General features: G+C 41.1%; 1 protein-coding gene across 1 annotated transcript; it reads left to right on the forward strand.

Moving 5' to 3' along the window:
- Positions 1–3,136: 3,136 nt before the first annotated feature.
- Positions 3,137–14,037, forward strand: lhx3 (LIM homeobox 3; the record flags this gene model as incomplete). Its single annotated transcript, XM_083793112.1, has 6 exons — positions 3,137–3,236; positions 6,172–6,343; positions 6,947–7,149; positions 10,333–10,484; positions 12,656–12,827; positions 13,619–14,037. The coding sequence occupies 6 exons, from the start codon at positions 3,137–3,139 to the stop codon at positions 14,035–14,037; spliced, it is 1,218 nt and encodes a 405-aa protein (XP_083649238.1).
- Positions 14,038–15,279: the final 1,242 nt, after the last annotated feature.

A 15,279-nucleotide genomic window follows, 5' to 3' on the forward strand; every position in this document is an offset into this window, starting at 1 on the left:
GGTCAGTAGGCTAATAGGCCATAATTAGGCATGAAATAGGGGTGATAATATATAGCAAATCAGCACAGCGGGGGGGTTGAGGCAGGGGTCCTCCGTTTTTAATGACAGCAAGTGTGACATCATGGTTTGGATAATTGTTTTCTGTTCACTATACAACACACATTTTTTTGTGCACCTCAGATAGGATAGATATATAAGAATATTTATTTCGGTTATATTAAAAAAAAGGTATAGCTTCTGTTCAAAACAGACAGTCATCGACTTGCGAAAAATAGCCTATATATATACGCTTACGCGCTATAAGCCATAATACGCGCGATAATCCAGCAAAAGAAAACAATATTGGACCGTATGCATTGTATTCATCATGCTTGTTGAATCTTTTGCGGCTATTTATTTGTCCATGAGTGCGTGCAGGAGACGTTATGAATACGTAATGAGTTCTTATTGTTGGGAATCATGCTAACAGATGTTATGCGCCTGCTGTCATCTCACACCATGCGCTCATGGTAATAGTCACCACCGTGCATGAGAGAGCCACCGGAGCCCGTTTTACGGCCTCTATACATAAAGCATGCGGTCCTTAAAGTGGTGCCCGGGACCCCCCCCCCCTATAGGGGTCCTTGAGGGGGTCCCCATGCAGAAAAATGAGTTATTATAGCATCAAAATACATTTTCTCGATGCGACGCGTTTTATAATCTTATTGATCTGCTCTTCAAAAAAAAAAAGGATAATATGAAGAAAAAAACCCAAAGAAAAACATCTTGACAAAATGTGGGGGGGAAAGGCAATATTTTTGAAAATATTGCATATGCACAAAATCTTTCAGATGGGGGTCCGCGGCCAACCAAAAGGCCTACAAATTCGTTTAGGTGTCCTTTTTTCCCCCCCTTTTTTTTTACATGAAAAGGTTTGAGAAGTGCACTACAAGGCTGCAGGCTAACCCCGAGTCTATACCGGGACAAAATGCTCAACAGGTGTCACGTTCCCTTTCGACAGGTGCATGGGGCACCGGGGTGGAGACAAACAATGGAGCATGATGCGTGGGAGACAGGCAGGCAGCCAATAAGTAGACTGTCGGTTTACGATGCTCTTCGTTTTGTTATCCATGAAGTGATCTCATCAGAATAACGCGAAAATATTTGGGGTCATAAAACAAAAGTAGGAAAAAAAAGGGGGGAAATCGCCTTAGTATTACGGTTGCATGGCGGCTATAATTATTTAGCTATTGCTGGTGTGGCATATATAATTAAGGAAACAGCCAAACACCTCTGTCAGGTGGAACTTTAAATTATTGTTTCAGTTTTTAGATTCAAACAAATTTCCACCTGCATAAAAAAAAAAAGATGGCGTTGAATTAGTCGTGGTGCAGGTTGAGTTCTCACTCTTGAGTCTTGACTGACCAGTGACCATTACTTTGATGGTCATTTTATCGCCGTGTGTTTCCCCATTACTGTCGACAGTGTCGAGCTCGCCCTTCAAAAGTGAGCGATCAATAAGGCATAAAACATATTATAAAACTGAAAAGTGTAAGGGGGGAAACCTGGGGACCCCCCCCCCCCCACACACACACACACACACACACACACACACACACACACCTTTCACCAAAAACGTCGTTCGTATACAGGCCTATATACTGTATAGAAATACCTAGGCGAACGGGACATTGATTTTAGATTCATCAGGGCTCCGGGGCGGCCGCGTGGCACTACCGGTGATTTCCCAAGGCGCTCTTTTGTGCCAAAGATCAGTGTCAATAAAATTCATCTGGTGTTCAGCTCGATCAACATGTTATTGAAGGGCCAATCTCTCACCTAAATAAACACTTGTCTCTGGGAACACACTTGATACGAGTCTCTCTCTCTCTCTCTTTCTTTCTTGCGCGCAAAATATCCGTATGTCAACATCTCAATTTACTTGTGAAATATATCTATAGGTCTATATATTGTTTTGTCTGTGCCCCCGATAAGAGCTTGCTGCAGTAATAAGCAATAACAATAATATATAATTAGCTTAAAGATTTATCTGGGCCACTTAGAACCTGTGAAAGAAAAATAGATCCAAATGCATCACTTGAAAAATATCAGTGAGTTCTTTTAACTTCTTTACAATATGTTTCATATAGTGAACATATAGTCTAGGGTTTTAAAAAGGTAAAAGAAAAGACCTACATCAATAGCCTATATAGTTTATTCCATTACTGAAGGAATAAACCATGTTCTTTAATCCGTCTTCTCAAATCCCATCTGAGACCATATAGTAAAACGTGGTTATTTATACTTTCAGTATAGGCCTACAAGTACAACCCCCACACAAAGTCATAAAAACGACAAGCAGAACGAGTGCGATTTATTTGTAAAAATCAATAAGTCTAAAGTTCTAAACTATCAGGACTATATGGCTTTACGTTAAACGACCTGCAAATAATACTATTTGTTAAATTAAAGTATTTTGGGATCCGGTGTGCTGAGAAGTAGCCTGCCCTTACGGTACAAAGCAATGTGAGAAATGAATGCGCGTTGGTAAAACTCCATATTTAAAAGTCCATTAAAATGAAACTAAAATTAGAGTATATAAAGGAGAAAGGACTATTCTGATCAACACGCGCGCACACACACACACACACGCACACGCACACACACACACACACACACACACACACACACACACACACACACACACACACACACACACACACACACACACACACACACACACACACACACACACACACACACACACACACACACACACACACACACACACACACACACACACACACACACACACTCCTTGTTTCCAAGTGGCAACCTGCATGGTGGTAGGTAGGTAGGTGATGATCTATCTCACTCCTTGTCGTCAGGGAAACGGCGCGCGCCATAATCCTGCGCAGAACTCAACACGCCGAAAGAAAGAGATAAAGCGAACACGGGCACATACATACAGACAAGCGCACACACTTCGTACATGTGGGGTTCTCCTTGTGAAATCGTGTGTGTGTGTGGCCTATAATGCGTGTGTTGTGGAGCACATAGCGGCCCAGCATGTGCTATAAACATTAGCATACACATTTATATACACCGCACGCACGCACCGCACGCGCCAGGGTTCCGATAGCGCGAGTCATGAGCGATGGATGGACTTAGTGGACGGAACTCTCCGAAGGGGCCACCCTGCACTAACACGGAGATGCTTCTGGCATTATTGGCGCAGAGCGAAGAGCTACGAAAAGGTAATTTCAAATGTGTCGCGCGGGACTGTTAAAGGGATATATATGGAACATTATGTTGATCAAAAAATGTTAACCAAACGATATATGAAATTATATAGGTCTAGCAGAAGAAGGCTATATATCTGTCCCCATTACAGCGCCTGCTAAACATTTAGGCCTATAGATATTGAAGATATTTTTCAATGTAACTGACAGTTGTTGATAAAATAGCCTACTACACGGAGTCACAATACGTTCCAACACCTTTTTTCCCGAATGCAGCGGAATATATATTTTAATGATGTTGCTTTAGCCTATAAAGGCCTGCTTTCTTTTTCTTTTCTTGTCTTTTTCCGAGTATTTTCGTTTCTTCTCTCTCCTGTGCGACTGTCAATAGCTGTCATTATGTAGACTTGAAGCATATGCAGCCAAATGGCTATTCAGTCTCGTTGGTGGACTATTATAGCATGCAGGCAAAACAACTTTTACGCGTGAGGACCTAAAACTGGATTTGTCTGAGCCTTGTATGGCACACTTGAAACACCATTTAATTGGCTAACCTCAGAAACAGAAACACTTTACGGTATTCTGAGTCAATATTCGAGATAGCCTATAAACGCACAACTGAGGCCCATCATTTGGTCAGTCTGGCTGATGATCTAACTCCATTATACCTCTCTGAATTTACGCATCAAATTGGCCTCTTAGGACAGTTTATTATAATATAGGCAATTGTAATATTAAAGTACAAGTTGAGAAAATGGCTTGCACACCTTGGACTGTGCATGTGGCGTGAGACAGTACAGTATACAGGACCTCTGGCATTCTAGTTTTACGGAACCTATTGAATTAATAATGGCCTGCATGGATGCACCTGTTCGTGACGTGGCTCCCCACCACCACGTCTCTTGTGCATTGCTTCATGCGTGTATGGCGCCAGGAGAAATGCTGCATTAATGTTTCATCAATTGTCAACAAACGAACAATAGGAATGTGATTCCTTAGACGGATGTAATACGAAGTGGTGCGGACTGTTTAATTAGTCATGGAGCAGAATGGCAACATCTTAGCTGCTGTTTAGAGTGCTGTTGATGTAATAGACTTGAGGCTAATAGACGTTACACTTTATGTAACACGTATTCAACAAAGTCAAACCGAAAGAGCGTTCATTTTGAGCTTTGCACTGAACTTGTGTATTTATGTAAAGCAAGCTGTCATATTCACAAAATACGATAGTTATATAGGCTATCATCTATCTATCTATCTATCTCTATCTATCTATCTATATCTACCGACTGCAATATTGTATTTTGGGTGTCGATAGCTCTCTCTCTCTCTGCCTCTTCAAGTCTTAATTTGTGACCTACGGAACATGCAGGGAACTTTTGTTGTTGCGTAAACAATAAAAAATAAATAATAATAATAACAGCATTAAGACCCCTTGGTCTACTTTAAAAGGGGTATTAGCCGATATACCTCTATTTAATTTCAGCTATTTCATCAGCAAACTATAAGCACAATATATTTCTAATCTCAAATATATATAGGATAATAACTATATCGCATGTGTGGCAAAAACATACCTGAATAATCATTTAAATCCTATTTTGCTGTAGCCATTCAGTGTGTGTGTATATATGCGTGTGTGCGTGTGTGTGTGTGTGTGTGTGTGTGTGTGTGTGTGTGTGCGTGTGCGACTGTGCACGTGTGTGTGTGTGTGTGTGTGTGTGTGTGTGTGTGTGGGGGGGGGGGTTAGATGCTAAGCGCACAGTACATGTGTCAACCCATTTCGTTCCATTTCACTATTCGAGGTTAAATTATAACTAAGGATTTTACTGCAGAGCAAACCAACCACACGGATCTTGGGGCCTATATTTTCTTGCCTGTTGTATAGGCTATTAATAAGCTTACCTGCTGCTCTGCAGGCGCCAGCTTGCAGCATGTGTTCTTATTATTATTATTATATATCACCCATAATGATGTCATGTGTTTATTATGATGCATTGCATATATAAAGTGGGATGCAGGGAACTGTAACATTTTACATTTGTAATGCATTTTAGGCCAAATACTTCTACAATTGCTATACGAACCATCAGTCATAAATATACATATAGGCTATACCTTTTTGAAAAGAAATAAATAGCCAATTTAAATTAGGTGCCTACTCAACTGTGGTGACATTTATGACGTCAGATGTGCATGTCTCATGTTTACTGTATCTGATGGTGGCATTGGGTGCCGGTGACGTCATGCTATAGCTGTAACGGGGTCTTCACTGCCATATAGGGAGCATTATTGGCCTGCATGTAATCCTTAGCATGCATGGCCTTTCCTTTTTCATGTCAAGGACCCCCCCAAAGGACCCCCCAAGGACCCCCACATTTGCTATTACTGCCATATGTGCCCGAATTTTGACGTTGCTGTGTTTTTTTTAATCAATGGTGATGATGATGATGATGATGGTGAATTAATTAGGGGGACGATCTGGCATATATAATCTTCTATTAACAAATATATAATGATTGTGTTTTATTGACATTTGACGATGTCAAGAAACAGTTTTATTTTATTTTAGAAAATAAAACGCAACAGCGCCTTATTGAAGTGTATATAGCCTAAGATTATATTCGCAAGCAAATACACTGATTTGAGTAATATATAGGCCTATAGCCAATTAGCCTGCATATTCGATCAAAAACTAGACTGTTGTATGTTTTTAATTTTCAATTAAAATCGTATACAAGAAAGAAAGAAAGAAAGAAAATAAAAGGAACCGGAGATTCACAAAATATATTATATAATAAAATAGGCCTATAATAAAATTAAAATAAAAACATCTACGTTCCGTGCTGATATATAAATGTATTTCACGTTTGTGTTTAGGTTAAGAATTTGCGGTGACAGAAACTACATGTGTTGTGATGGCTGTCCCCCATCCAAATGTGTCCTCCAGAGATCCCTGTGTGTGCCGGCTGCAACCAACACATCGTGGACCGCTTCATCCTCAAGGTGCTGGACCGCCACTGGCACAGTAAGTGCCTGAAATGCAGCGACTGCCAGTCCCAGTTGGCGGACAAGTGTTTCAGTCGAGGCGACAGCGTCTACTGCAAAGAGGATTTCTTCAAGTGAGTATAAAAACCCAGTGTATTATACGAGAAGTGATTTGTTGTTATGTTGTGCTTATTGTGATATAGTGGCCTAACAGGCCTATAATCATTGCTACAGAAAATGCATTTTCAGGTCGGGATTATTATTAGTAGTAGTATAGTGTAGTTAGTATTATTATCCAACCAGGAGAAAGAACAGCACAGGATATTAAGTGGAATTGGAAGTGACCGTGACACAAATAACTGACCAATTGAAATTACACTGCAACTCTCTCCTGATTGGATACAAATCGCGACCCCACCTGAAAATGTATTTTCAGAGCTATACCGTCTCGAAAAAAATAAAATAAAATCTATAGGCTATACACTTAGGCTATCTTGTTCACAAAAAAGTTTGGTTAGGCTACTTGAAATTAATTAATCTCTGTGCAGGGAGGGAATTAGTAAAATGGGCGTCAACCGTCCTGGCTCTCCCCTAATGACTAAATTTAGTAAATTAGGTCTGTTTTTTATGCATGCATGTTGATGATATATAGGCCTATACACGTCCGAGAGAGTGTGACATGGAAAGAGGATTGATCATATTGGCCTCTCTCTTTTTTTTAAATCTTTTCCCAAAAGGAGATTTGGGACCAAATGCGCCGCATGTCAACAGGGAATCCCGCCCACGCAGGTGGTGAGGAGAGCCCAGGACTTCGTGTACCACCTGCACTGCTTCGCGTGCGTCGTGTGCAAGAGGCAGCTGGCCACGGGGGACGAGTACTACCTGATGGAGGACAGCAGGCTGGTCTGCAAGGCCGACTATGAGACCGCCAAACAGAGAGGTAGAATAATAATGAGGCTAAAGGAGCACTGCACTGTTGATTTACTCGACTATGACAAAACGTATTTCACTGCAGAACACTAAATACTAAAACTATATGTCGACTAAAAACTAAAAACGAACACTAAAACATTCCAGGTGACAAAAATGTGACTAGAACTAAGGTATTCAACTTATAAGAGAACTAAAATCTAAATTTGCTTGTAAAAATTAACATTTTGCTATAAGGAGGGGCTCACCTCAGCACCACTGTTCCCCAGGCATGCTTCAATTTTTTTTTTTTTCTCAAACATTTGCATGTCAGGAAGGATACACCAAATAAATGTATCTGAATTTTCTTTTCAAATACATTTCAAATATTTCAGTTTTACTTTTCGAGATCTTTTTGAAAATAGCAGATCTAGGCCTACCCATATAGAGCAAGGCCATCTTGTAGATCAACTGTTTTCAAACCAGTGTATATAATAGGCCTATATTGGAAGTGCTCATGAATCGCTTCTTTTGAACTTGTTTTCATAAACCTGCATGGCTGCTTATTTCTCTCACAAAACCTGTAATCCGGGTCCTCTTTGCATGCATGCAAGATATCAATCATTTAGTGATTATCAAACGTTTTAATTTCAAGAACCCCCTTCATTTTTGACATGCTGTGGCGCATTAGGCCTATATATGACTATGACATTATCGGCCACGGACCCGGCCCTTTTGATAAGATTGTCAGGGCTATACATTGTAAAAAATTCAGCGTTAACTAATTTAACTCCCAAGTGCTGTGTAGGCCTATAGGCCTATAGCCTATACAAACATGGTTCCATTTGACGGAGTTTACATGAATCATTTATCGGGGGACTCCCTGGAACACCACCAAGGACCCCGTGGGAGTCCCCGGACCCCTACGTTAAGAACCAGTGGTTCTATTAATAATGCATCAACATTATTGCTGTGACATTGCATATCATGTAACAACGATAGGCCTATATACTACACAACACCTACAGGTCTATACAATGTTCCGTATATAGTATATAGGCCTATATACTACACAACACCTACAGGTCTATACAATGTTCCGTATATAGTATATAGGCCTATATACTACACAACACCTACAGGTCTATACAATGTTCCGTATATAGTATAGGCCAAAGGAGGCCATAGGACAAAATGATGCCTGCCTTCTTGCTGATAATAAGACGGCGTGAGAACCCAATCAGTTCCATTGGGCTATATACAATACACGTGTGTGTGTGTGTGTGTGTGTGTGTGTGTGTGTGTGTGTGTGTGTGTGTGTGTGTGTGTGTGTGACCACACTGTGACTGTGTGAGTGTGTGTATCCTACTGTGGCTGTAGGCCTAGGCTAGGCAGCTTATAGGCTAGGCTATAGGCCTACTATAAGTCTATACGTTCCACCACAGGTGTTTTTTACGCATTATCAAGCAGCTGCTTTGAGTTGTGAATTTGATGTGACAATGAGGTCAGCCATAAACCTTGACCCAGCTGCGCTAATTGCATCGTTGGGGGGGGGGGGGGGGGAGGACCAATCGATAGCAGCCTGCATAACCATGGACATGGAACTCACACTTGAAATGACGACGACTCGATGAGCTTATACGAGCGGATGTGCTCTCCCCCCCCTCTCTCGTGTGTGTGTGTGTGTGTGTGTGTGTGTGTCGCTATACTGAGACTGCAGGTGTTTGAAAGATATAAACTGAAGTGAAGCTATATGCAGCATGCAAGTATATAGCCTAAACAGGTTAATTGGTTTCATATCTGCACCAGCATGTTGATTGAACATTCCTATAGTATGCTTGGCTCTATTATTACCAAACCACACATAGCCTTCCAAGTCAATTATTATTATTATTATTATTGAAAAATAATAGCAGTGAGGTGAAATAAAAGTCTAGCATATACCCTAATTCAGTAGACGAGATCTGTTAATATATCACACACACACACACACACACACACACACACACACACACACACACACACACACACACACACACACACACACACACACACACACACGACAGAGGGGGGGAGAGCACATCCGCTCGTATAATGCAAATCTCTTTCAAACCTATAATGCGCTATATTTCACTACATTGCGTTTATTTGATTTGTTATTCATGTTATAGAATATGTATTGGGTGATATTTTTGTTTGCATGTATACAGTGTCAATTTCACAAGAAATTGCATCACCGTGCTGGTAAATATATGCCACTGAAGATTAAATTATGAGTGAGAAGTGTATGCATGGGACATTGGTCTGTAGGTTTCTCCAGCCAAACATATACCGCTACTCCAGAGTTGCAATAATTAAAAAAAAATCGGACCTAATTTAAACAATAACAACACCATGCAAGATTCAAAATTTCAATCAAACGTATCGTTTAGCCATATAATCAATAATTGCATTGAAAAAGCATGTTGATTAACAAACACTGCGAAATCCCTGTAGACTCTTGTGGTGATATAACACACCGTGGGCTTTGGTCAAGTTTTATCTCTAGCCCATCTGTTTGTTTGAATTTACTGCCCCACACCAAGTGCTGATTTATGCAACGAGTTAACGCCACTTTTCAAGAAAAACACACACGTTTATTTTACTAATGAGGAGCGCAATTATGTGGGGCAGTATCCATTTGGGGGATGGTCTTACATTTTCTGATGTAATTGCTTCATTGGCCAACAAATGCACCGACAAGAAGCAATTACATACATCTCTACTGAATTAAGTTTGAGTTATTAGACAAGAGAGTTTTAAGTCTCCTAATGCACTGCATGGTTCTCAATGTGGGGTCAAGTGAGCTGCAATGAGGGACCCTTGAGGGGGTTCCAGGGGGTCCCCAGCTAAATGACTGATAGTTAGGAACCATTGACCAAATGGACCCTTACAGATCTGCTAAATTAAGACGGCAGTGTAGATTGGGATCCCAGACCCAAAATTGTTACTAAATGGTGGTCCATGGCCTAATAACGCATATCAAACAGTGGGTCCTTGAAATAAAAAAAAGGCTTAGATCATTGTCTTATTTGTAATGCATTTCACTGTAACTGTTGTATTTACCAACTATTAGAATCTTTACATTTAGCTACGTACCTAAACATTCCATTCCTGCAAGATAACATAGGCTACATTTCTCAACCAGCGTCCTTGCCATTTATTTACCTTTCAGAAGCAGATTCAACTGCAAAAAGGCCGCGAACGACCATCACAGCCAAGCAACTGGAGACCCTGAAAAATGCCTACAATAACTCCCCCAAGCCCGCTCGCCACGTCCGGGAGCAGCTCTCATCAGAGACGGGCCTGGATATGCGCGTTGTGCAGGTAAAGTACATTATTCTATTCTCCATTAAAGGCTATTCCATTAGTGGCCCCAGTTCATTATTATCAAAAGGTAGTAGTGCCTGAAGTGGCCTGCAGTAGGGTGTGTGTGTGGGTGTGGGTGCGTGCGACCGTGCGTGCAAACGCACACATGCACGCACAGTCGCACATACACGTGCATGCAAGAGTGTATGTCTATGTTGGGCGGATTTACGGTTAGATGGAGTAAAATGAAAGTCAGAATGGTGTAAGTGCAAGCTCGTTAACAATGCTAAGAGGGTCCCTCGCATATTGTCTGTGAAAGCGTCTCACTGTAGCTCACTATGTGCCGGCCATATATATTGTTTTATTTGCAAGGACAAAAGTGGAAGCCGCTAAAATGCTGATCATTATTCAGTGAGGTGGCGAGGGGTGAAGGGGGTTCATCTGGGGCAACATATCATGTAAAACGGCTTCTTTGCTGGTGAGGCAGTTGGCAGGGACGTGCTCACATAGACATCAAAGGGGGCTTGAGCCCCTGCCCTTTTACCCGTCTGTAAAACACAAGTGCCCTTTCCAGACCACGAATGCAGCATTTACTATGGTGAAATAAATGCAAATGACACTCCTTTCCATGCCATGCCGGAAGGCAGCATTCAGGAGAATTGTCTCCTGAACTTGAACGCAGCATTTTGCGTTGAACTAATTTGTTTTTCGAAATCCATGTCGTTACACCGCATCTCCAGTAGATAAAGAGTGCCGGGTTGCGCCACGAAAATAGCTGATCTACAAGATCTGCTATCTTTGCTATTATTTTCCCGCTTACGGGATTTCAGCCCCTTCCTCTCTAACACTCTCTGCACGTCCCTGCAATGTTGGCTAAACCATAATGAAGAAATAGCATTTTATAGTCAATAGCCTGTGATTTCATTGACATTTTACAAAACATGTACTTGGATCTTTATAGGCCAGCATTGGATACAATTATACTTCAAACAGAGAATGCCATGGTCATAATTCTGAATAATAAAAACATGTGAACTCTTATACTATAGCATCCCTATTCTGGGCATGTCATAACATACAGTAGGTGAACATTTAGCAAAAATATGCGACACAGCGTGTGCTTATACAGTACAGACTGGACTGGCTATTTTCGCTGAAGAGATTTGGTGTAGTAGACTATGGGAAAAAGGGGGGGAGCAAATAGGCCCCTGGGGGAATGAAGTATGAAAGGTTAAAGCGGTTAAAAGAATGGTCATATAGTAGATGAAATGGAATAATTAAAAGCAATGGTCAAGCAGGTCTGTGAGAAGAGGTACAGGAAAGGAACCCGACTGATCCTGGGGTTAAGGACAACTTGTAGATGTCGCCAAGTTAATTACGTGTGTGATAAATCTACTGCAGGGAACGCTGATCTCAACGGGTTTCTTTTCACCATTTCAATCTCTTTAGAATCAACAAGATTCTCCAGATTGTCCTTGAAAATTAATGTTTTTTAATACTTGAATGTGCTGTGGGTGCACTAGAAGAATAGCACCATGCATACTGTCTTATATACAATACAATGTCTGGAGGAGAAAGGGCAACAAAAGCAGGGAGAGGGTTGCTTGAATGTTACAGATGCAAAACATTTGGGCTATACTGATCAATTCAAAAGTTACCCCAAGAAAAGGCCAATACACAGTTTTATATTGACAAATAGTATTGAAAATGAGTATGCATATTTACAAAGCATTTTATACAGACCACAGTAAAATGCATTACGAATACATATGAATACCCATCAAATCAGGATTCCCCTACTCCCTCGAAGCTATAACAAAAACAATAGATTTTTGTTTGAGTAATTTCTCTATTTCTACTTGCTACGGCAAACACAATAATGTGAATTGAAGCAAAAATGACAATGCACTTCAGAGCCATCTAATGCTCAAACCTCAAATGCTGTATTTTTCGACGCACGTTTATTTTCATGTTCAATCGATTGTGTTACGGGTTGGATCAATGGAACTTAGTTTAAATGTATCGCTATCAGAATGAAAACTCATTCTAAAGAAAGAAATATCACATAATGCTTTAATTTAAATATTAATTTACCAAATGATTTAGGAGGCCATACTGCAATACCTTCACGGCCCTCCAGTCCCTCAGCCTAATAATCAAACGTTGTGCTGTGTCCCTCTCCAACGCAGGTGTGGTTCCAGAACAGGCGAGCTAAGGAGAAGCGGTTGAAGAAGGACGCCGGCAGGCAGAGGTGGGGGCAGTACTTTCGCAACATGAAGAGATCCCGGGGGAGTTCCAAATCAGACAAGGACAGTATCCAGGAGGAGGGCGTGGACAGTGACGCCGAGGTCTCATTTACAGGTATGTACAGTACATACCTTACAATATATATGGCAACCGGCGGCCCGGGGGCCACCAGTTGCCGGGACCCACCTTCACTTTAATAATGCAGAACATTGATGTATTATTGATTTCAGGTAATTACTAGTATTACAATCTTATCGTCTTTTTTTTTATGTCCAATGTATTTGTATTTAGTTAACATATAACTACAAGTAATTACATTTGAAATAAAATTCAAAAAATAGCTAAATAAATATTCAGGATTTAAATTCAAATATAGCAAAAATAGCTGATCTTTTTTGCTACGACAGTAATATAGCAATGGTGGCCCTCTGGAGTGAGTGTGGAAATATAATGGCCCTCTTGAGTGAGTGTGGAAATATAGTGGCCCTCTCCATCGTCACAGTTGCCCACCCCTGCCTCACATGATAGTGACTCCTACCGGAGGTATTCTGTCTTAGGATAGTGCGTCTGTCCGTAACATCTCAGGAGCGCAGTGAGGTAATTTCTTCACGAGACATGGCCAAAGCATTATGCTGGGGGTCCCCAGCCAAAAATGTTGAGAACCCCTGAATTAGACTACTCAAAAAAGGAAAAGAAAAAACGTCGATTACTATATATAGATAGATATTTATATTTTTTATGAGTTTGGACAGATATGGATATTTGGAAGGCATACAACCGCGATGTGGTGTATCTAGTTTTATATCAAAGATTAGCAGAACTATATGCAGAACTTTTAAGTATAGTATTGTAGGTTAAGTACGTAGATTAAGTATTGTAACTAATTGTTTGTTCCTTATATACAGACGAGCCACCCATGTCGGAGATGAGTCATAACAACGGCATCTACAGCGGCATGAGTGAGTCCTCTCCAGTGATGGGAGGCCGGGGGCAGGGAGCCTTCCCCCTGGAGCATGGCGTGCCCTCCCAGGACCAGTTCCACGACATCCGGTCTAGCAGTCCGTACGGCCTTCCGCAGTCCCCCGGCTCAATGCAGGCACTGCCCAGGCACCAGCCTCTCATATCCGGCCTGGTCTACCCCGACTCTGGCCTATCGATAATGACCCAAGGCAGTGGTCCAGGGATGAACCCGGCACTGAGGGTCAACATGGGGGGAACAAATGGTCCCAGCTCAGACCTCTCCACTGGCAGCAGTGGAGGCTACCCGGACTTCCCTGCGAGTCCTGCTTCTTGGTTGGATGAAGTGGACCATGGGCAATTTTGATAGGTCAACTACGAAGAAATGGAGATGTGTTTTTTCTTTTTTCCCTTCTTATGTCTTGTTTGGGAGGGGTCTATGAAAAATGAAAAAAAAAAAAAACTTGATAGTCACACAGTGATGGATAAAACAGTGGTTCTCAAAGTGGGTTCCATGGACCCATAGGGCCAAATGGACCCTTAAAAGTCTGTAACTCTGAGAGTGTACAAATGGAACCAAATGGACCCGTAAGGGTCCATCTGGTTCCACAGCTTGAGAACCACTGGTGAAAAAGACTGGACGGTTGCTGTCTTTGGATCACCTTGTTATTATCTGAACTGACTGAACATCAGGTTAATTTTGGGACTGGACGGAAGGACTAACGCTGCTGAGAAATATCCGTGTGGCGAGAAAAAAAAGCACTTCACCTGAAAAGAATGGTCTATGAGTAAAGCTGTATAAAAATAACTTTGGATGGTAATTGTTGCCATTTGTAAAGTCGACAAGATCAATCCAAAAACTCCGTTTTCAGATCCAGCTATAAGCTTTTTGAAGTTGAGATAACAACTAAGACAACTGACGCCTGATTTATACTTAGCTATACTCGTAGATCTATACAAGTTGGTGTCGCACATAAAAAATAGCAGATCGACAAGCTCACAACACATTCATATCGCTACACGTATTGTAGACCTGGGCATTTGTGAGCTTGTAGATCCGCCCATTTTCGGCATGTGACACCGCCGTGAAACTATAGGTATAAATTAAGCATAACCACTAACTACTACACTGTTGACTTCAGCGCTCTACCCCCCCTCTTCATTTATCTAGAGTGTTCAGAAGCAACCTTTGGTTCAAAGTTCAGAGTCTTTAAGTGTCTGGTTGTTGCCAAATGTCTATATATATAATAGTTTATCATTATGGAGACTTTATTTTTATACAACCCCCTTGTTGGACATAAAATAATAACCCAGCTATGAGGACTTTGTACATCCATGAACAGAGACATATGGGCAAAATTGTAGATGTCGTCTCTTATAACTTGGCTCTTAGGGGTCTAGGTATTTCTATGCATTGGTGTGTTCTCACTTCTCACATGTATCTTGTTCATTTTGTTCTACTTAAAGGGATTGTGACATAAAGAATAAGTTTTTGTAATCTTTCTTAATTTTCTTTAGGTTTTCTGAACTCCATTGCAGCCAAAAAAATTGAACTTTTAACATTCAGTAGATTTTCTGTGGTCTGAGGTTTTCTGGGCTCAAACAAGTG

This window comes from Protomyctophum parallelum, assembly GCF_964188405.1.
Source record: "Protomyctophum parallelum genome assembly, chromosome: 21".
NCBI lineage: Eukaryota > Metazoa > Chordata > Actinopteri > Myctophiformes > Myctophidae > Protomyctophum > Protomyctophum parallelum.